General features: G+C 44.1%; 1 protein-coding gene across 1 annotated transcript in view; it reads left to right on the top strand.

The window, feature by feature from the left end:
- The window catches only part of TECRL (trans-2,3-enoyl-CoA reductase like), a 659246-nt gene extending 642607 nt beyond the window's left edge, over positions 1-16639 (top strand). Inside the window, exon 12 of the mRNA XM_085641139.1 lies at positions 16126-16639. Within this exon, the coding sequence (XP_085497265.1) occupies positions 16126-16253 (128 nt within the window). The 3' untranslated portion in view covers positions 16254-16639. The remainder of the gene's footprint in view (positions 1-16125) is intronic.
- The last annotated feature ends 5652 nt before the right edge of the window (positions 16640-22291 follow it).

Here is a 22291-nt window from a genome sequence, read left to right as displayed (position 1 = left end):
CATTATATAATGGACCACACAAGCGTCTGCGGCTCTTTCTGTAATACCAAAGTGCCCCAGGGTCGCGCAAAGCGGTCACAAATGCCCGTTGTGCCCCCGGGTCCCTTTATGTAATATGCCCCCTGAAAGCGGAATGTCATCCTGGAACATGATTGCTTATTATGGCTTAGCTTGGAATGTTTTAATCGCTGAAGTGTACTACTGATTTCTCAAAAGCGATGTTGATCCAATGTGGCTAGAAATGCCGGAAGCTTTCCACATGTATTTTTTTTATCTGGTTGAGGTTTTTTAATACTGTTATATATGTGGTTAGCCTTCCTGCTTCCATTCAGAGTACCTACATTGCCTAAAATGACTGCTCCCAGTTCATGCTTTTATCCTCTTCTGTGCCCATGACGAGATAGTCTCGTCATGGAGCACGGTTGCGCTGTGCCCATGACGAGACTATCTCGTCATGAACCCCGCCCGCTAATGTAACGCCCGGCACAGGAGGGGGAAAGGGCGTGGCACTGAAGGGGTTATAGGTGGCAAATATAATTACTTGTGCATGACAATCAAACGCCATCACGATTACCCATGAAAACAATATTTACTCAAAAACGCAGAAGTCACAAAAAAATGTTTTCTTGATGCCAGCACTTAATGGGTACATTTGTCAGAGGCTGTGTTCCACTTGCACGGGAGCAGAAGGACGCTAGCTCCCAATGCCCCTTCTAGGTGTTCTCACAAGCGCTATTTCATTGTTCGCGCAATGCTTGAAACCCCAGAGGGGGAAAGGGGAATTGGACAGAGAAGAGACTGCTCACACCGTCTGCTTCTTGCTTCAGCGTCAGGCGTCTGCTGTTGGTTCTTCTTGTAATTGGTATTGCTGTAAAAAATGCATTAATTACTTTACTGCTTGAACTCCTCCAAAACCCCTCCCACTACTTCCCCTCTGTAACTCTACCTACCCTGAAGTGGTGTGAACTTTGCTCCTCTTCTTATTTTTGGTTGTGTGATTCTTGACCCTGGTTTCTCTGTAACGATATTATTTTGATTAATACTAATTCTCAAACTATTGCCCCTAGTCCCTTTGGTATGTGTATAGCTACCGGTTCTATTTCTCACCTCCTGGGCCTAGTTGATCTTATACAGCTGTTTATTTTCTAAGGTAGTTGGAATCTTCTTATTAGTCTTTGTCCTGACTTAGCATCTCTTTCTCTTATTTAAGGTAGCTCTCTGCTAGCGTTTAACCCTAGCTGTCCTAAATTGATAACGTGTCAAATACTCCTTCTGGTTGGTATTGCTCTTGCCCAATACTCTTTGTCTCTTCACACTATGATACTTGTACTTCCTTTTAGATTGAATAAGCAAACATTTAAGCTCAAGCGTCTTCTTGAAAATTGGGTCTGTGCACTCGCTAGTACATTGCTGGAGAATTAATACGGAACAGTCTTACTGTAGTCTGAAGCTTCTCTGCTAGAAACCGAAGTATCACTGAAAACTGCATAGGCTTTCGAAGTTACAATTGCTGAGGAAAATTCTAGTGCGTACTGTCCTCCTCACGGTTCAGGTGAAGTGCGCCTCAGTACGCGCTTGACACCTGCTCGACAATGATTGCGCCGCAGAACTAGAACGCGCCACGTAGTTTCCTACCGCGGTTAATTGGACCGCCATCTTGGAAACTGCCTGTGACTCTTTTCTCGGTTCTGTGTCTCAGCTTACGCTTTAAAGCTAATACACTCACAGAGAGTCTTGACTTGGGCATCTTGTTGGTAATCCTGACAGTACCCTCCCTCAAAGTAGCTCCTCTCGGCTTGGGTTTGTCTGGAAATTTCTTATGAAACTCGTCTATTAATGTTGGAGCATGAACATCTGTGGACAACTCCCACGATCTCTCTTCGGGTCCAAAACCCTTCCAGTCCAGAAGGTAATACAAGTGTCCTCTCCGAATCTTGGCGTCTAACACTTGCTTCACTTCAAACTCCTCTCCTTGTTCGGTCTGAATTGGCCTTGGTGGTTGATTTATGCGCACCTCATTTGATGCCTTCTTTAATAAGGAAATATGAAACACTGGATGAACAGATAACCCTGTTGGTAGCTTCAATCGATAAGTCAAGGCACTATGCTTTTTCTCAATGGAATATGGGCCGATAAACCTAGGTTGAAACTTCCTATTCCCTTTTAATCTTAGATTCTTAGTGTTCAACCAAACCTTATCACCCTCTCGTAACTCTGGTTCCTTTCTTCTCTTCTTGTCTGCATAATGCTTGTAATTCTCCTTAGCTATGGTTAAATTTTTAATGGCCGAACTATGTACCCTAGTCATGTGTTCCACTAAGTCTGTAACTGCTGGGACATCTGCTTCTTGAAAATTTAAAGATTGGTTGGGATGTCTACCTGTGTTCAGATAAAAAGGTGAATAGCCTGTGGATACATTTTTTGCATTATTATGTGCGAACTCAGCCGCCCACAAATATTCTGGCCATTCCCCTTCTTGATCTAACAGACATAATCTAAGGTATTGTTCCAGTTCTTGATTTGCTCTCTCAGTTTGGCCATCTGTTTCTGGGTGATAACTAGTGGTGTACCTAGATTCGATGTTCAACCTCTCAGTAAATGATCTCCAAAAATGGGAAAGAAATTGGGAGCCCCTGTCTGAGATTAAAACTTTGGGTATCCCATGAGCTCGAACTATATTCTGACTGAATACTTGAGCTAATGTCTTGGCAGTGGGTATTCCCTTCATGGGTATAAAATGTGCCATTTTAGAAAAAGAATCTACACAAACTAGTATTGTATCAAAACCTTGACTAGATGGTAATTCTACAATTAGGTCTAAGGTGACTGTGTGCCATGGGTAAGGTGGAGTAGGCAAAGGCTGCAAATACCCCTGTGGAGCTTGTCTCTCCGGTTTTCCCCTTGCGCAAGTCTCACATGTGGCTACATAATGATGTATATCCTTGATCATATTTGGCCACCAGAATCTTCTTCGGATCAGATCTTCTGTTTTCGATATTCCTTTGTGACCTGCTAATACATTATCATGACATTCCTGTAAGGCCTTTTGTTGCATCTCCAGGGTGGGCAGATATAGGGCTCCTTTGTGATACAGTAACCCCTCTTTTACTTCTCGATTGGAATCTTCTTTTAAACATTCTGCTACTTCTTCTGGGGTCATTACATTCTGATTTTCTTCTTCAGAGGATTCTTTTAAAACCGCACCAATCACTCGCTCTGCAGGTATTATTTCTTGACTCGTGATCTCCTCTGGATTTTCTTCTGAACCCAATCTTGATAAGGCATCTGCCTTACCATTTTGTGATCCAGGCCGATAAGTGATGATGAAATCATAGTCTGCGAAATATAGGGACCATCGCAATTGCCTGGGTGTTAAAGTTCTAGCAGATTTTAAAAACTTCAAATTTCGATGATCTGTATAGACAGTGACTACATGTCTGGCGCCCATCAAGTAGTGCCTCCAATCCTTAAAGGCGTCTTTTATTGCCAATAGTTCCTTTTCCGTTATGGTATAATTGACCTCAGCCGAGGTCAACTTTCGTGATCGAAAGGCCACTGGATGCAATTGCCCTGTTGTCTTCTGTCTTTGTGATAGTACCCCTCCTAAGGCAAAGTTAGAGGCGTCTGTTTCCACATAGAATGGTTCGGAGGGATCTGGATGAAGCAAACTTGGTGCAGATGTGAAGTCTTTTTTCAATAGCATGAAGGCCTCCTCTGCCTCCGTTGACCACTCAAAACTCACCCCCTTCTTTAACATCTTGGTTATTGGAATCAATTTCTTAGAGAAGTCTTGAATGAATCTTCGATAGAAGGTGGCAAAACCGATAAAACTTTGTATCTCCTTCACCAATTTCGGGGATTCCCAATCCATTACTGCTCTTATCTTGTTTTCATCCATGGTGATTCCTTCAGGGGAGAGCACAAAGCCTAGGAATTCCACAGAGGAAACCTTGAAGGCGCATTTCTCCAATTTAACATATAGTTTGTTCTCCCGTAACTTTTGTAGCACCTTCTTCACCTGCTCTTCGTGCTCCTCCACCGTGTTTGAATAAACCAATATATCATCTAAGTACACTATGACTGTTTGATCTATGAACTCCTTTAACACATCATTTATGAAGTGTTGGAATGCTGCAGGAGCATTACACAGTCCATAGGGCATCACTTGGTATTCATATAGCCCATGTTTTGTTCGGAAGGCGGTTTTCCACTCATCACCTTTTCGTATGTGCACTAGGTGATAAGCCCCCCTTAAATCCAATTTGGTATAGACTTGTGCTCCCTTTACTTGATCCAGTAGGACAGAGATTAAGGGTAAGGGGTACCTGTTCTTAACTGTGATCCGATTGATGGCTCGATAGTCAATACAAGTTCTCAATTCCCCATTCTTTTTGGGGATGAAAAAAAGTGGCGAAGAGACTGGGGACTGAGATGGTCGTATGAACCCATTTTCGAGATATTTTTCCAAGTATTCCTTCAGGTGAGCGTCCTCTCGCTCTGTTAGAGCATAAATTCTACTGCACGGAAGGTTTGTGCCAGGCTCCAATTCGATTTTACAATCGTAGTCCCTATGTGGAGGGAGTCTGTCAGCTTCTACCTCACTAAAGACATCTTGGAATTCAGAATACTCCTCAGGCAATTTGGTAGTTGTTATAACACAGATCGTTGCCTCTTTCTCGCTCAAAAAGGACGCAGGGGAGTTCGTGGATTCGCCCGAACATTTCTTATAACAATTCTCCTCACAATATTTTGATCTTAGCACTATGGTTCGGGCCCCCCAGTCTATTGCCGGATTATGCTCGGTGAGCCATGGCAAGCCCAAGATTAACTGAAACTGTGGAGCATCGATCAAATTAAACTGCAATGTTTCCAGGTGACCTTCGTCTGACTCCAACTCAACGGGTTCTGTATGACTCACAATGGGGCCAGACGAAAGGTTGGTACCATCTACTGCGCGAACTGCTTCACTGCGCTCCTTCTTGATGGCTCTCAACCCGATCCCCTCGGCAAACTTCAAATCGCAAAAATTGCCAGTAGCTCCCGAGTCCACCATCACGGCTACTTGAGTTAAGGTCTTCTCTTGGAATCGCATGGTCATCATTATAACTAAATGTGGGGATGCAGACTGTAAGGTATTAGCCAAAGTATGTGCCTCTGAAGTTGTTTCTTCTCTTGCAACCACCCGTCCAACTCCATTTGCTGGTGGTGCAAGGCGTTTTCCGCCGGTGATTGCTTAGGTTTCTTAGGACAGTTTCGAACAAAGTGCCCGCTGCCTCCACAATAAAGACACAGTTTATTTATTCTTCTTCGTTCCTTTTCCTCTTTTGTGAGGGGACCTCGAATTGTTCCAATTTGCATTGGTTCTCCTCCCCGACCCGAATCTGCTTCCTTCCCACCTTCCATTTTGACTCGGTCGAATCTTGGAACACTGGAGCGAAATTCCTTCCTTTTCTCACCTCTTCTCTCATTTTGACGAAAGTCTATTTCCAGCACTAAATCTATTAGTGCCGAAATTTCCGAGGGTCTATTTGGTACTTGAGCCAATGCGTCTTTTAACTCATCTTTTAAACCTCGGTAGAACACTGCTGCCCTCTTGTTTTCTGGCCACTCCGTCTCCACCACCAGTTTATTGAACTGCGCCAAATAGGAAATTAGATCACGATTCCCCTGCTTCATTTCCAGCAACTCGTTGTCTGTTGCCTGCGTGGCTTTTCGTCTGTCAAAAATTCTCAGGAACTCTTTTTTGAATTCATCTAGATTATACAAAATGGAGTCATTTCTGGACACCATGGGCATCGACCAAGAAGCTGCATCACCACTTAGGTATGAAAGTATAAATGCCACTTGAGACTGCGCATCTGGGAAAAGCGCGGGGCGACACATAAAATGAAGGGTACACTGAGTCAAGAAAACTTGAGCTTTCTGGGGATCCCCATTAAAACGTTCTGGAGGGGCTAAGGGAATTACAGGTGATAATGAATGAATTACTTGAGTTGTAATTTTAGGTTGAGAGGTTGAAGCATCGCTTGAATTTCCTTCTGGTGAAATGGGAAATTTTACACTAGGATCTGACAGGAAAGTATTCATTTTAAAAGTCAAGTCAACGGTTTCCTTTCTAAGCTCACTATTCTCCTCTCTCACTGATATTAATTCCCTCTGAATTCCTTCTAGAACCTCCCCCAACTTTTTGAGGTCAAGTCCCTCAGCCATTCTGCTCAGGTGCGATTAAAAAAAACGTGGGCACTTCACTCTGTCAGAGGCTGTGTTCCACTTGCACGGGAGCAGAAGGACGCTAGCTCCCAATGCCCCTTCTAGGTGTTCTCACAAGCGCTATTTCATTGTTCGCGCAATGCTTGAAACCCCAGAGGGGGAAAGGGGAATTGGACAGAGAAGAGACTGCTCACACCGTCTGCTTCTTGCTTCAGCGTCAGGCGTCTGCTGTTGGTTCTTCTTGTAATTGGTATTGCTGTAAAAAATGCATTAATTACTTTACTGCTTGAACTCCTCCAAAACCCCTCCCACTACTTCCCCTCTGTAACTCTACCTACCCTGAAGTGGTGTGAACTTTGCTCCTCTTCTTATTTTTGGTTGTGTGATTCTTGACCCTGGTTTCTCTGTAACGATATTATTTTGATTAATACTAATTCTCAAACTATTGCCCCTAGTCCCTTTGGTATGTGTATAGCTACCGGTTCTATTTCTCACCTCCTGGGCCTAATTGATCTTATACAGCTGTTTATTTTCTAAGGTAGTTGGAATCTTCTTATTAGTCTTTGTCCTGACTTAGCATCTCTTTCTCTTATTTAAGGTAGCTCTCTGCTAGCGTTTAACCCTAGCTGTCCTAAATTGATAACGTGTCAAATACTCCTTCTGGTTGGTATTGCTCTTGCCCAATACTCTTTGTCTCTTCACACTATGATACTTGTACTTCCTTTTAGATTGAATAAGCAAACATTTAAGCTCAAGCGTCTTCTTGAAAATTGGGTCTGTGCACTCGCTAGTACATTGCTGGAGAATTAATACGGAACAGTCTTACTGTAGTCTGAAGCTTCTCTGCTAGAAACCGAAGTATCACTGAAAACTGCGTAGGCTTTCGAAGTTACAATTGCTGAGGAAAATTCTAGTGCGTACTGTCCTCCTCACGGTTCAGGTGAAGTGCGCCTCAGTACGCGCTTGACACCTGCTCGACAATGATTGCGCCGCAGAACTAGAACGCGCCACGTAGTTTCCTACCGCGGTTAATTGGACCGCCATCTTGGAAACTGCCTGTGACTCTTTTCTCGGTTCTGTGTCTCAGCTTACGCTTTAAAGCTAATACACTCACAGAGAGTCTTGACTTGGGCATCTTGTTGGTAATCCTGACAACATTATGATTAACCCTGGGCGTAGTTCGCGAAGTAGCATTTCGCGAAGCTACGCAAAGTGCACTTCGCACTACGCGAGCTACGCGTAGCACTTCGGGAACTGCGTAGTACCTTGTTCGCACTGTGCCAGATGTCGTTTTCAATGATTGCACAGTGCGGACAAGCAACCGGCACTGTGCAATCATTGAAAATGGCATCTTGCACAGTGCGAGCTGTAGTTTTCTGCTGCTTGAGGGGCAGCTTTCTCAACGCAAACGGGTAGTTTCTCATTGCGAGCGGTCGCGAGCATACGCGACCACTCGCAATGAGAAACCTGACCTCCTCGCGTTGGGAATCTCGCGGGGAGGTTTATTTTCCATGCTCGCGATCTCCAACTTGATGTTGCTGATCGCGAACAAGGAAAAAGTCTCGCCGGGATGTCATTTTGCTTGCTCGCGGTCGCCAACTTGACGTTGACGACCGCGAGCAAGCAAAAAATGACCGCAGAACTACGCAACACTACGCTACACGTGTTCGCACTGTGCTACGTGCAATTCGCATAGTGCGAAGTAGCGCAAACTTCGCAAACTACGCAAACGTAGCGTAGTGCTTTGCCCAGGCTTAATTATGATGTGACAGGCACACTGTGTGCTTCTCAGACGTCCTCAATCACTCCTTGTCTGGGTCTGAGTTGACACACAAACGCCTAAGCACAAACACAAACTAGTCAGACTTATATTTTTTACAAATGCAGGCTAAAAGATGTATGTATAGTGGTGTGGCGGGGTGAGAATAATTTGTTTAGCTCTGATGGAAATTAATCATCAATAATTTTGAAAATATATTTTCAATGTAACGTCCATATATGTATGTATTATCAGAAAAAAATGACTTACTACTGGAACACTTTGTATTTGATAAATCAAAGATTCGCCCTGCACTCAGTAAAATTAGAAACCAGTGAATCGTGGACTTTCTCAAGCTGAAAATGCAGGGTCCTACTAACAACTAGTTCTGTTAACTTACACCCACAAGCTAATACATGAGAAATGAAACCCGACCTGGGCACTGGCTTGTCAAAAAATGAATTGATGCTATCAGGTCACTTGGCTAGTACTGCCACTTGCCTGGTCAGTCATCTACTGCTACCTTAAGCTATCTAGCTGGCCATGGGAACCCCAACTGCTCCAACCAGCCACCCACTACACCAGTATTGAGTCTAGTCCTCCAGTAAACAAAGCAATCATACTGTATGCACTTTAGAAAAAGGCTGACTCCCTAGCATGAACGCCTATAATGGCTTTCACCAGATTCTTTCAGAGGCTGATGTCGAAAAAGCACATTGCTTGGCAGTGGAAAAAACACCTGATCAGTTTTAATCTTAATATGTAAAAGTGACTCATCACTCAGACCTAATATACTTTTCCCAGTGGTTGTGTTCTACATCAGATGCGAAAACTACCCTTCATACAAAAAACACTGTGGTAAACGACAGATGCAGGGGTAATTCCACAGGGCTCTCTAAAGGTGACTGGTTGAGACTGACACAGCATTGGGGCAATTTCTGAGGATTCCTGTGATAGATGATACAGAAGGATATGTTCCGGCATAAACCAGAATGTCAAACATAAGAGCTCACACCCTATCCAATATTAGTTCCCAATTTACTGCTCATATCTACTCAAGATATGATTGTTGAGGAATTTAATACCAAGTTTTTCAACATAGGTCTATAAACCACGATGATGTTTGAAGGTAGTTTGAAATATGCCAGTTTAGGAGCTGCATCACTGAGGTGCAGACACACAGGAAACCAGTATTCAGGTTCACCAAATTGTCCCTCCAAAAAATTACTGCCACCTTGTTAGGAAAATATTCATTGGTTTAGACGGTTAACCCCACTTCTGTGCAAAATCCTGACCATCTCTAGATGCACAACCTCCTACCAGAAGATGAGATATTAGGGCGAGCCACTGACAAACAAGCACCCTACTCTTGTTTTGCATGTCACCAAGGAGGAAACTGAAATGTTATTGCAGCACCACATGGCCCCATCCTCAGATGTTTTTTCTTAACCAACAAGGGGGTATATTTAAAAGGGTTTGCACCACTGGAACTTCACTTTTTCCAATGTTCCGGTCAAGCAGCGCCCTGCACCATATTTACAAAGTGGCGTTAAGCCACGTGGCTTAACCATGCTTTGTAAATATGGAACCCTTTCACGGAGGTATCTGCGTCAAAATGAGCATGCAATGAGTGTTGCTGTGGCATTTCCATTGCAACACCCATAGTTTTTTTTACATTGCCCCAGATTTGAAAAGGATCTGTAAAACTGAGGCAGCGCCAAAAACTAATGCCATGCAAAAACAGGTGTTAGGTTGGCGCAGTGAGAAGAAATGTTTTTATTTCACCTTGATTTTGCTTTTTCTATGTGTGCTGCATCAGTCGTGGCCGGTATGACTCGCCGGTGGGGGGGTGCGGGGTGCACGGGGAGGGTGGGGCCGTGCAGGGAGGTAGTGTGTGGCAGGGGTTTAATTTAATAATAAAAAAATTAAACTTACCTTTCCGCTGACCGGGTCACACATCGTCTCTGCTCCTGTTCTCCAGCCTACGGCAGGAACACGGAGCAGAAGCAAGCAGCCAGGCTCCCTCCTCTAAGCCAATCACAATGCTGCAAGCAGGGTTGTGATTGGTTGGGACACCACCCAGCCAGGGGCTTATGGGGAGGCCAGGTTCTCCATGCAGGCTGCATTGATGCCTGCATGGAGAAGGGCAGAGTGCGCATGACTGGTTTGGGTTGCTCCAGGGGGCCGATCAAACATTCTTTGTGCACTCTGGAGTGGGCAGACACACCACTCCTCCTCTGCCCTGCTTGCAGAGCAGCCACGCCCACCTGCAACCAAACATAAAATGGTGATAACTGAAAGTTATTACCATTTTATGTTTCTGCTTCTTGCACCGTAAGAAAGAAGTGGGGCGACGCTCCTCCGCCCTAGTGGAGGAGCCGTCCCTGTGCAAACGAAATTAATCATTGATTTTGTGCAGGAAGGTTTCCCTTCCTGCACAAAAACAATCATTAGATAATGGTGATTGGCTGCTCCTATGTGAGCTGTAGAATGCAGCTCACATAGAAGTAGCAAATTGCCATTATTGACTGTTTATGTGCAGGGAGGGACACCTTCCTGCATATAAACAATCATCCCTGCAACGCAGGCATCCTTGCACTAAGGTGTCTGTGTTGATGCTAGGCAGCTATTTTGAGCAGAAGGGAAAACATAGGGTTGCGCCGTATTCTTGTAAATACAGCAGGTCCTTGCGTGTTTGAAATGACGCAGCAATGCAAAATTTGCCACAGCGCCACGTCACGCCATTTCCTCATAAATATGCCCCAAAGCATTTTCTTCCTAACTTATATCATTGGCTAATCTTTCATTAAATTAAGGGTTTGTTCACCAGAATTTAAACTAACTCGTGACGCCACTACTAAAATATATCTTCAGCCAAATAAATGCCTACAACAGAACTACCAACTTTGTGTAGGATTCCACCTTGGCTGTGACTACCTCTTGGATGCCTGGAAATCTAGATTCCCTAGGCACTGCATGAAGCCTGCCTCAGCATATATACCAGATTCCTTTCTTAAGATGGCCAACAAAGGGGGGTTGGCCCGTTGGTCCATCTGTGTCTTTCTGCTACTTTTGATACAGTGCATCAAGGGTTGTACTATTCCATCTTTGGTCAATAAACCTTTAATAGCTCATTTTTAGGTGTGAGGAGCAGGCAGTAAAAATGTCACTTTTTATTTAATCTTGTACAGATATTACAAGCTAAGCTACTAGTTAGAGTTTGGTGGTGCGACTACTCTGCTGAAAACATGGTGGTGTACCCTCTACACCAAACCTGTGGTTGCCCCACTGTATTTAGGGTTGAGGGAACCACCAAACCGCCCCTTTTTAACCAACAGCCTGACTGACTTTGGCCTTCGGTCGATTGATGTTGCACTGGTTACCAAGTTAAGGGTGGACGTTACAATGCCATTTTTAACGGAAAAGGCGTGGTCTGTAAGAGAAAGTGAGATTAATGGCCTCATGTGCTGGGTAAAAACTCCCAGAGCAACACAGCTAATTTATTTTTAATTTTGTAACATCAAATTCTTGCTCTGTGATTTCATTTATGAAGAACAACAATCTTTGCTATTCGAGTGCATGGAACATGTCACAGGCACAGCTTTAGGTGCCACCGTGAAGGCTCTTCTGAAAGCACTGAGATCTTCACCTACCTAGTGGAGATCTCTAAACATTGCAAACTGAACTTTGTCTGGGCAGTGGACTCCATCACTCCACTAACCTGGCCAAATGGAGTATGGTCTGCCAAAGGCTAAAAAGGCCCCTAAGTCGCCCAGCATGTGCCATTGTGCCCACGTATTTTTAACATATATGTGCAACCTCCCATGAATAGCATCTCAGGGATTGAGTTTCTGATGACACTCAGATTTTAGTGAAGATCCATGGCACAGAGAGGATAATTAGAGACCTCTTGCTTGTATGCCTTCAATAGAATTCTGGAGGTTTGAGGACAATGCCATCTCCTCCTAGGTCCTCCCTGCCCTGTTTCATCACACTCATAACCTACTATTCAAGGCTAAGAATCCAGGCATTGATCTTCATAACACCTTCACTCTAGAGCGAGACACATTAGCGGTAAGCTAAAACATTGCTTTTCATCCTTTCCAAAATGAAGGCTTCTCACTGGGGCTTTATAACCTCCCTACTAGATTACTATAGGGGTTTACACCTGGCTGTTACTAAGGGTTAGATGTCCAACATGCCCGATATGTTGTCTTTTTTAAGGTGGGGGCTCAGAAAAATGGGATCGTATCTTATTAGCAACACAGAAATTACACTGATTTACGGTGGTTTCTAGATACCAGTACAAATGTTTGGGCCTCATATAAATGTCTTCACTTCTCACCCAATACTACTTTTAATACAGAATTCTAGTTATGATCCAACCAGCAGCCTTTGGTTGGCCTTTAAAAATATGGTTAATCATCCTGCCCTATACACTAGTAACAATGAGGGAATACCTTTTGGAACTACTATCTCTCATCTTGGAGCATCCTCCCTGCTTCTTGATGTGCTGAAGAAAATTACTTAAGAAACACAAGAGAACTCCTACTGGCCTCAAATTCAAAGAGTGATTTAGAATCAATAAGACGCAGATTTTTTTCAATGTGTCCCTTTAGCTAATTTTTAAGATATTAATATATTGATTAATTTTCACAATATAAGCCCCTTCATTAATAACAAACAATAGATGAGACTCAAAAATATGAGTGAAAACATGAACATGCATATAACATCAAATTGTGAGAAATATTTGATGTCTTTAAGTGAAATGCCATAAACCTTATGAGGGCTGATATTCTTTCATCAGGAACATGTTGCTTCCATGATTTAAAACATATTTAAAGATCATGCCATGTATTAACGCGCTTCTTAAATTCTAACATGCCGATGCATTTCGACCTCTGGTGAGGAGGACACTATTTAAATGAAGTCCTTATCAGGGCAGTTCCATGTTATCTTTTTTTGGGGGGAGAGGGGATGGTTGGGAATCTTTTATAGCGCGAACGTGTCCCAAAGGTATCAGAGCGCTTTACATGAGCACCACTTGCGTTACAGACGGACACATTCATTTTTGTCAGGCACCGAGAGATTAAGTGATATGACCAGAAACAGGATGTTGAGCATCCCTGAGGACCCTACGTACAAAAAAAGTTTCAATGTGTTGCTAATATGTCTGTCAATCTTTTAGTTGGGAATAGATATTAAACTAAGTAGGTCTATCCATTGTAACTATGAACAACCCTGCTCCTGTTTTGGTGACCTGTCTACTTCACATGTGATGCCCTCCGCAGCAAACCTGCTACTAGTTTCTTGAAACTGCCCTCCTCTGATCTGCTGTCCCATATACAATCCTGTGACTGGTCTGGCAACCACTCTCTTCCTGTATTTTCTTCCAGTATCATCTTCTTGTCTACTTCTGTTCTCAGCTATCATCTGGTATGTCAGACTTCATTCCCACAGCGAACATTCAGTGTGTTTTGTCCTGGGCACTTTCCTATATACATCCGTCATTATCCTATTCACCACCTTTAGAACCCTTAATGTGGCCCACAACTGGGACCAGCCTTTAGAGTTGAGAGTTCCTTCTGTGCCCTCCATGCTGTTACTTGACTAATCCATCTGAGTCAACCCAATAAACTGACCAATGTCCTGTGATGGCACATCAACTTTGTGTTGCTGCCTCTGGCGACAAGAGGACGCAGTCAACTAGGAGCAACTACTTATCATGCGAAGTGGTGTGGCGGGGGGAGGGAGGGAACACAGACAAAAAACAAGCATTTGCAATGCAATCTGTCTCACGTTTGGGACCTTATATGTATTCAGCTATGCAGCACATTAGCCTGGGTGCATAAACATCTACTGTTCTTTAACATGGAGGGAAAGTAAGCACCAAACTGCGTGACACACCCGGTATGGGAACACATGGAGAGAAATATTTTGCTTTCAGCGGGAACTGTTATAGTCGAAAGCTCTGTTTTTAATATAAAATCAGGGCTTTTGTTGGCCGTATCACTGAAAATACAAGATTTGAAATAAATATTATTGTCTACGGGTGCTCGTGGGAGACAATTTCTATGGACATGAATCTAGAGAATGCTAAAGTGATTCTGGTATTTTACTGACCGCTGCTGGTCGTTTTCTATCAAGAAAGTTAAATAGAGGCAGTTGAACAGAAAAAAAGTCCCTAAGCGGAAGCAGGCAAGTCCTGGGGCGGTTCTCCAGAGCCCACAAAGTACATACACATATAAGTATATCCTAAAGTATATACAAGAGGTCTCGACAGCTCAACCTAAAAAGAATATAAAGAAAGAAAAATAATTTTCTTACCTGCTCCGACAGCCACCGCTTTCCTCCTGATCCTTGCCGCGTGGACGTTCAGGAACTACTGCACACTGTGCAGGATCCCAGCTCCCAATCCCAGCGCTGCTCATATGCTGGGAATACTATACTAGCCTCGGTGGCACTCAGACATAGACTGGGAGCCTGTGTTGGTTTCTCCACCCAGCTGTACAAAGCAGTTAGGTGGAGGAAGGCCAAATGCACATGACGGACTGGTCGCCATGGGGACGGTCAAACATTCATGAGCACTTGGCACTGCCCATCACTCCCCCTCCTACCTGGTGCTGCAACTGCACCGTTAGTGTAGGTCGGTCAAGCCCATCCTCGGCTCGCAGTTCCAGCCTGCAGGAAGAAATATTAAATGATAATAAAAAAAATGTATTAACATTTATATTTGTCCTTTGCTTCTGCTGGCTTTCAGCAGGGAGGGCAACGCTCCTCTGCCATAACGGGGTAGCCACCTCTGCAGCGTCAACTGCACCCGCCACACACCTTTTTACATCCTTCCACAAAAATCTAAAATCTGAATAAATCCATGATGAGCTTTTCAGCCACACTGCAGAGCAGTGGCGGCCTGTATCGCTCGCAGGTGGGGAGGTGGGCGATGGCGTCAGGGAGGTGTCACGTGGGTGGTGGTGGGGGGTTGCAATTGCAGGAGGGAGCTTCACAACAAATAAAATACAAAATAACTTACTTTTCCACCGGGTCCCTGGTCCTGCATCTCTGGTCCTGCTCCTGCTCTCCTGCTTCCAACTTCAGGAACAGGAAGCAGGCAGCCAGGCTCCCTCTCCTAAGCTAATCACAAAGCTACAATGCAGCGTTGTGATTGGTCTTAGAGCAGTGACACAGCGCTCAGCCAAGAGCTGTAGGGGTGGGCATGTTCTCCACGCAGGCTGTATTGAAGCCTGCATGTAGAAGGGTGACTGGTTTGGGTGGGCCGAGGGGGCCAACCAATCATTGCTCACTTCGGAGTGGGCAAACCGCTACTCCCCTGCCCTGCTCTGAGAGCAGTGCAGCACCGCCCACCGGCCCACCCGCCCGCAAAAGAAACATACAATTATAATAACTTAAAGTTATTATCATTTTATATTTCCTTTCCTTTCCACTGCTTGAAAGCAGTGGGGCGACGCTCCTCCGCCACTGTTGCAGAGATGGAAGTCTGTTCTATATGCCCGCTGAACGCAAAGTGAATTCATTTAACCCAATATTTCTTGGAGTTAGTGCTTTATTTTCAGATAGCACAGCTCAAAAACGGTGAGCCAGGTTTGCATGTTTTCTGTTTCTGAGCTGCGCCGTCAGTAACTAAGAGAAATATTGGTTTAAATGGATTCACGTTGCTCCCTGCAGGCGCGTGAAATGGCATTCAGCTCTGCGCTGTGCCGGCAAAGGCCATCATCTGTTGTGGTACGCAATATTACCCCCCAGCCCCCTGTAAAATGTGAAGAGGGTCCCCTGAGAGTCCCATTTATCTTAGATATTAATTGCTGTGGAAGGTGTGGTGCCCCCCTGCCCCACAGGGTCCGCAGGTGCCCTTGTTACACCTCTGTCCATCATGGTAGCATCCAAGGGACCGGTCAAGACAGCCAGATAGCACTGTGGTTTTGTTGGCTGTAGCGCCAAGACGCTCTCGGGCATCCGAGCGCTTTATAAAACCTCAAATCAATCAAATCAAATCAGACAACACACTTTAAACCAAGGGTCTCTCGGTAAATTAGCATTTCGGGAGTACAAATGTATTAATCAATCATGTAACCAATGAGGATTGACATTCTTAAATTAACTAATGAAAGCCATTTTTCCTCTTTCTTTTTCAGTCGGGGTATTTACGTCCCTCATGGTCATCCAGATGGCACAGTGGGCGAAAAGGAAACACAGGATATACCAAAGGAAAACAAACCATGCTGTGTATCGAAAATCTGCAATAATTCCTTTCCTCCTGTGACCATTTTCAACTGGGAACCTGTAGGACAAGATGTCCTTCTTCTCCACTGATACCTTAATGTGCATTATTAGCCAGTGCGGTAATAGCAGACTCTTGCAAAAGCTGTATGCACTTTCCAATCAAGGACAGGCTCTTTTCGTTCTTTTTCAAGAGCATGGCATTTCCGCCTCAGTTTGCTTGTGTTCATTTTTTCTGGGAACTGCACTGAATATCACGGAACCAGTGTCGGGTTGACTTTGCACTTACATCTAATACATGTGCAGTTCTAATAGTATTTGCTTGTATTCATCATCAGCAAAAATAGGTCAAGCACTTCTTGTGTTAAGAACCATAAAATCCAAAGGAAAGATTGAGCTGCAATTTATTAAACACATTTACCGGCTGCATTTATTTGTGCGGTGTTATTTACTGAAAATCTTTCTCTAAAAGGTAATATTCAGCAAAATTGATTAGCGCGTTGAATAATTTTTTATTGATGTCTCTTGCACTGAAACAACAAAATGGATTCCTTATTTGCTTCCTTGGCACTTGCTATTGGAGGGTTGATGTTATAGCTCATAAAGCAAAAGAACTCATGGCCCTACCTCCTCAGCAGGTGTGTGCCAACATTCTGGATATTTGGTTCTTGGGGTCATGCTCACTCATTGATTTGTTTTCTCAAAAAGCTGGTTCAGCTTTGAACACAAAATAAACACATGCCACATAATTAGTTAATCCCAATTTAATTTTGTTATGTGTTCTTTAACTCCATGACTTCTTTGTGTTGTGGAAATTGGAGGTGCAATTTGACAAGAGAGTGTCCACAACATGAGGCTGGGGGATCTTGTATGGTGCAGGTGTGTAATTGTCGGTTGTGATGATGTGCCCCAGGCAACCCTATGGTTCTAGCCTAATCACAAGCCGCATTGTCCATTATCACATTGATCCCTGGCGTACACATCCACTTATGTACATGGGGATAGCATTGGAAGATGACATTAGTGTAGACCAGGGAGAGAGAGGTAGACTCAGTGGGCGGCTTGCAGGAAGATAATCATGTGGCATGTGCAGAGCCCAAAGTGCAGAACCTAAAGGCACCAGTCAAGCGATGCAGGAAGAATTAAGCCCCATCACGTTGTTGACTTATGATTTGGTTTTGAGATATTACCCATGGCCACCATGCTCAGAATTGTGAAACTAACAAGCCATGGAACGTTGCAGTAGTTTTTGGAAGTCTGGGCGTTTTTTAGGCATCAGTCAATATGAAGCACACAAAGGGGTGGAAGGTAGTTGTTGGTCAACCAGGACCACTCACTGGGCAGTGCAAAGTCCCAAAGGCTGCTTTGGGTCTTGAGATCCTATAGGGCATCCTTAAATCATTGAACAGGGTAGTTGGTAAGTGTTAGACGGCGACCTCAGAGGAGCCCGGAAAGGGGTCCTGACTACCCTGAGACCCACCCTTGAAGTATCGTAGCCGGGCACTGGCGGGAGACTCCCCAGGGGGAGGAATCTCGTATCTAGGATCGTACTTCTGGCACCACACGACACAGAGTGACCACACCGTGGGTTCTTAGAAATCAATCTTTATCAAGTAGGTTATCACTGCAAATATGTACAAGGAGAGCACGGACTCAATGAGTCTCGGAAGGGGTAGGGGGTAGCGGGACAGTCTCTGGCAAAGGTTCAAGGCAGGGACGTATCCGGCGCACAGCTCACAATCCTCGAGCTGGGGGATACGTTGTTGTAGTCGGGGTCCGGGGGGACCGTGAGAGTCTGTCGGAGCCGCGAGTCACTCAGCGGGCTCAGGTACAAGTTCGGAGGTCTTACGATCTTCAGGGAGCCGCGAGTCTCTCAGCGGGCTCAGGTACAGGTTCGGAGGTCTTACGATCTTCAAGGAGACGCGAGTCACTCAGCAGGCTCAGGTACAAGTTCGGAGGTCTTACGATCTTCAAGGAGCCGCGAGTCACTCAGCAGGCTCAGGTACAAGTTCGGAGGTCTTACGATCTTCAGGGAGCCGCGAGTCACTCAGCAGGGCTCAGGAGGGTCCAAGTTCCAGGAGCCGCGACCACGTCGGCAGGCTCTCGTTGTTCCAGCGTCGAATCTGCCGGACAGACCCAGAGCACCCCTTGTTAATCGCCAATTGTCTCTGTTAGTGGAGGTGAGGGTAGGAGATGCCTTACAACATTTGTTGCACCTACTCTTCTTAATCCGAAATTACATACTCATACAATTAGATTTACAATAAATCAGCAAGCGTATAACTCGCTAGATTTTAATAAGTATATTCTGAGACATTACTTACCCAGAATAATCATGGAATGTCTCGGTTCATAGGGAGCTGAGCTAAGGATCACACTATGTTTTTAGGAGTTTCTCAATCATCATACTTCAACACTAGGGGCCCAATTCACAAAGGTAAACTTAGACCTGAAGTCTAAGGGGCATATTATCAAGAACGGCATTAAAATTATTGCCGCTTTAGCGGCAGGATACTGCCGCTAAAGCGGCGATAATGGGCTTGATAATATGCCCTTGAGAATTCCAATAGAAGCCCATGTTCACCCCAGAACATGGGCTTCTATTGGAATTATCAAGGGCATCTTATCAATCCCAATATTGCCGCTTTAGCTGCAGTTGCCTGCCGCTAAAGCGGCGATAATTTTAACGCCGTTCTTGATAATATGCCCCCAGTTTACCTTCCTGAATTGGGCAATTAGACTTCAGGTCTAAACTTAGACTTCAGGTCTAAACTTACACTTTAGGTGTAAATTTACCTGTGTGAATTAGGCCCTGAGTTTTATAAGGTTTTTAACTGAATGAAAATCTTTAAACTGTCTTTTCTTGCTTTCTAATCAGTGCAAGGGAATGCGGCATAAACAAATTTACACATTTAGGCAGCGAAAATATAGCACACAAATTACAGACGTGTCTATTGCAAAATAAAAAAAAAACATTAATGACCATGTACACTGAAATTTTGTGGCATATTTGCAAATTATGCACAAAAAAGCATATTATATAGCATTACGTGGCTAAGCTACTTGCTGTATTTTCGGTTTTGTGATTTTAATGCCAGTTGATGCAAGCAGGAACAAATGTCCTAAAACACTAATAAATTATTTTGTTTTGTGAGAAGTGAGTGAGAATTTCTCCCAGTTGATGTGAAAGACTGATGAACTCTTGCAGGGAATGTTTTATTATAGTATTGTTGTTTTCTTCAAGTTATTGGTTCTCAAAGAGAGTTCACAGATTACTTAATCAATGGCTTTTTCACTCAAGTCTCCTGAATATTGATAGATTTTTTGCCTAATTCACTATGAGTAAGTGCAAGGTCTGTGTGTTATCTGACACATACCTTTAGATGTATCTACTATTAGGCCTAGTTATGGACATACTGGACATATATTGTACAGCCTTGAGTTAAATAGTTGTTCTGTTACAAACATGATATTTGTCAGGAAAGGACTATTTAAGCACTTTGGACCCGATTCCAATCTCTCTAGGAAAGCCCTCCATACGATTCGGATCCGGAGGGCTTTCTAAGCGAGACGTGGTCCGGAGGTCTGAACGACGATGCTGCCATATGCTTACAGACTCGGTTCACTCGGACTCCCATTGAACTCTATGGGAGCCCGTGTACAGATGCATACACAGGCTCCCATAGCAGAAAAGGGTTGGGTGGGGAAAAGCGTACACCCTGCGGATAGCACCCCATATACCCGCCACACTGTGCATGCCTGGATCTGGGGGACCCATTGGCACACCCCCGTGAAAGATTCCGAGGGCCTCGGGTGAAGGGGGCCTCCTATGGCCCCCCCGAAGTCCACTTCTGACAGCTGTTTTGTCTGAATGAGACCGAGGGGAAGCTGCTGTCCGAATCGTGCATCGTACTCGCTCGGTGGGAATACGGCTCCATAGCGTGGCACGATTCAGCTACGAACAAGTCGTATGGACAGGTTCGGGTCCCCGAAACAATTCAGTTGGCGCGTACGCATTGTACTTGGTCATTCGGACCTGTGTACAATTCGGTCGTAAACAAGGGCTACAAATGAGATCTGGGAAAGCCACATCTGATTCAGAGGCCTTCTGAACGACATCGGAAACGGGCCCTTAGAGTTTGTCGGATGGGTACACCATTCCAAATATGACAGATATCCCATCTGCCGTAGCGCAAGTGCCATATGTTATAATGCACTTGTAGTAATGTGGATGAGATAACAGTCACATTTGTGACAGAGTCACCTGTCCACCATTCTCTAAATCACCCCATTAGTGCATACTATATCATGAGGTTGTATGTGAACCTGGGGATTCTGCAGAGAGGAACATTTTAGTTGAGACTGTGGATAGAATTTATTATTCCTAAATGTCATTCGGCAATTGAGCCTGAAATTCATGACCTGCAAAAAAAATGAGAGATAAAATAATAAAAAACATTTACACAATAAAATATTCTTTCATATGAAAAAGATATTTACCCAATGCAAATCAAGAGAAGCCAATGACTTAAAAGTATAGCAGCACCTTTATGATTGGTAACATGGTACTTAAAAACAATGGGCCATATTTACAAGGCCATTGCGGCTCCGGTGCATCACTTTTTTTGATGCATCGGTGTCGCAGTGTGGCTGCCCATATTCACAAGGCCACGTGAAGTTACTGTACGTGACTTTTTATGGCCTTGTAAATATGCCCCCCTTTCACACATTTCTCTGCATGAAAGGGATTTCCATGGGTGTTGCTGTGGGTGTTCCCACACACCATCCATGGAAGCTGACACATTCCCAGATTTACAAGGTTTTGTAAAGCTGGGAATGTGTCAGAGACTGGTGCAACAAAGAGAAATACTTGTATTTCTCTTCTTTTTTTCACTTTCTATTTGTGCTGCACCTTGCAGCATGCAAAGAAAGAGGAAAATGCTATTAATGATTGTTTTTGTACAGTAAGATGTGCCTTCCTGCACAAAAATAGTCATCCCCACAATGCAGGCACCCTTGCAACATGACGCAAGGGTGCGTGCGCTGGCGCATGGCAGCCAATTGTGCACCAGCGCAGGGTAAAACATACAGATTCATTGCATTGTTGTTAATACAACACATCCCTGTGCTTTAAAATGGCGCAGCTCAGCACAGCATAATGGCTTTCAGCGTCATGCTGCATAATCCTTTATGTAAACGAGGCCCAATGGATGTAATTAACATGAATGCAGCGTAAGTAGCATATAATAATAGTAATTGTGAATAACAGCGTTGTTTTTCACTGACGGGTTCCCAGTGACATCAAATAGAAAATGAGAGCGTTGTTTTAACCAACACCTAATAATGCAACAACAGGAGAAGATGCATGAGATATAAAAGAAATGAAAATTTTGGGAAATGAATTAGACTATGGCAAAAGGACAATCCTTCACTACAAGAAGTTATCACAATACTGAAAATGCATGAGCATTCAAAAGCCTGTGTCGACACAATACGCAAATAAAGTTCCTTAAAGGTGAGGGGGATGTAGTTAAAGAGGTGAGCGACAAATCTCCTGATAAGTCCACCAAAAGCAAATCTGACAAAACCACTGTTCTAACTAAAATGTCCAACTTCAAAACCTTTCAGGGTAAATGCTTCAGATGTGAGAATTCTGGTCATATGGCGAACTTTAGAGAGTGTCCGTGGTGGAAGGTCACGTGTAACTGCTGTGGAAAGAAGGGTCATTACTCGAAATGTTACAGATCAGGCAAAGAGGAAAAGAAAGCCAGGGAATTAGACATTTATGACCAATCAAGTGAGGATGTTGCTATTCTTCAGGTTAAAGAACTGGTGAACGAGGGCCCGTTTGAAGTGCGTTGATCAATGATGAGTCAGTAAACATGCTGTTTGACTCAGGGGCTAAATCAGGCTCATTCCTAAGTAATTCTATGACTGGCAGTTGTTTGGTAAGGTCGGTTTGGTGAAGCCAGACATCAAACCAAGGGGTTATGGGGGAGAAACCATTGACCTCTTGGGTATTTTTTGGGGCCAGCGATGTTCCCTGCAAAACGGCGATAACCTCGCTATCTCTGGAATTTT

This window comes from Triturus cristatus, chromosome 2_2, assembly GCF_964204655.1.
Source record: "Triturus cristatus chromosome 2_2, aTriCri1.1, whole genome shotgun sequence".
NCBI classification, from domain to species: domain Eukaryota; kingdom Metazoa; phylum Chordata; class Amphibia; order Caudata; family Salamandridae; genus Triturus; species Triturus cristatus.
Note: the sequence above shows the minus strand (reverse complement) of the source record. Positions and strands in the feature narration are given on the sequence as shown.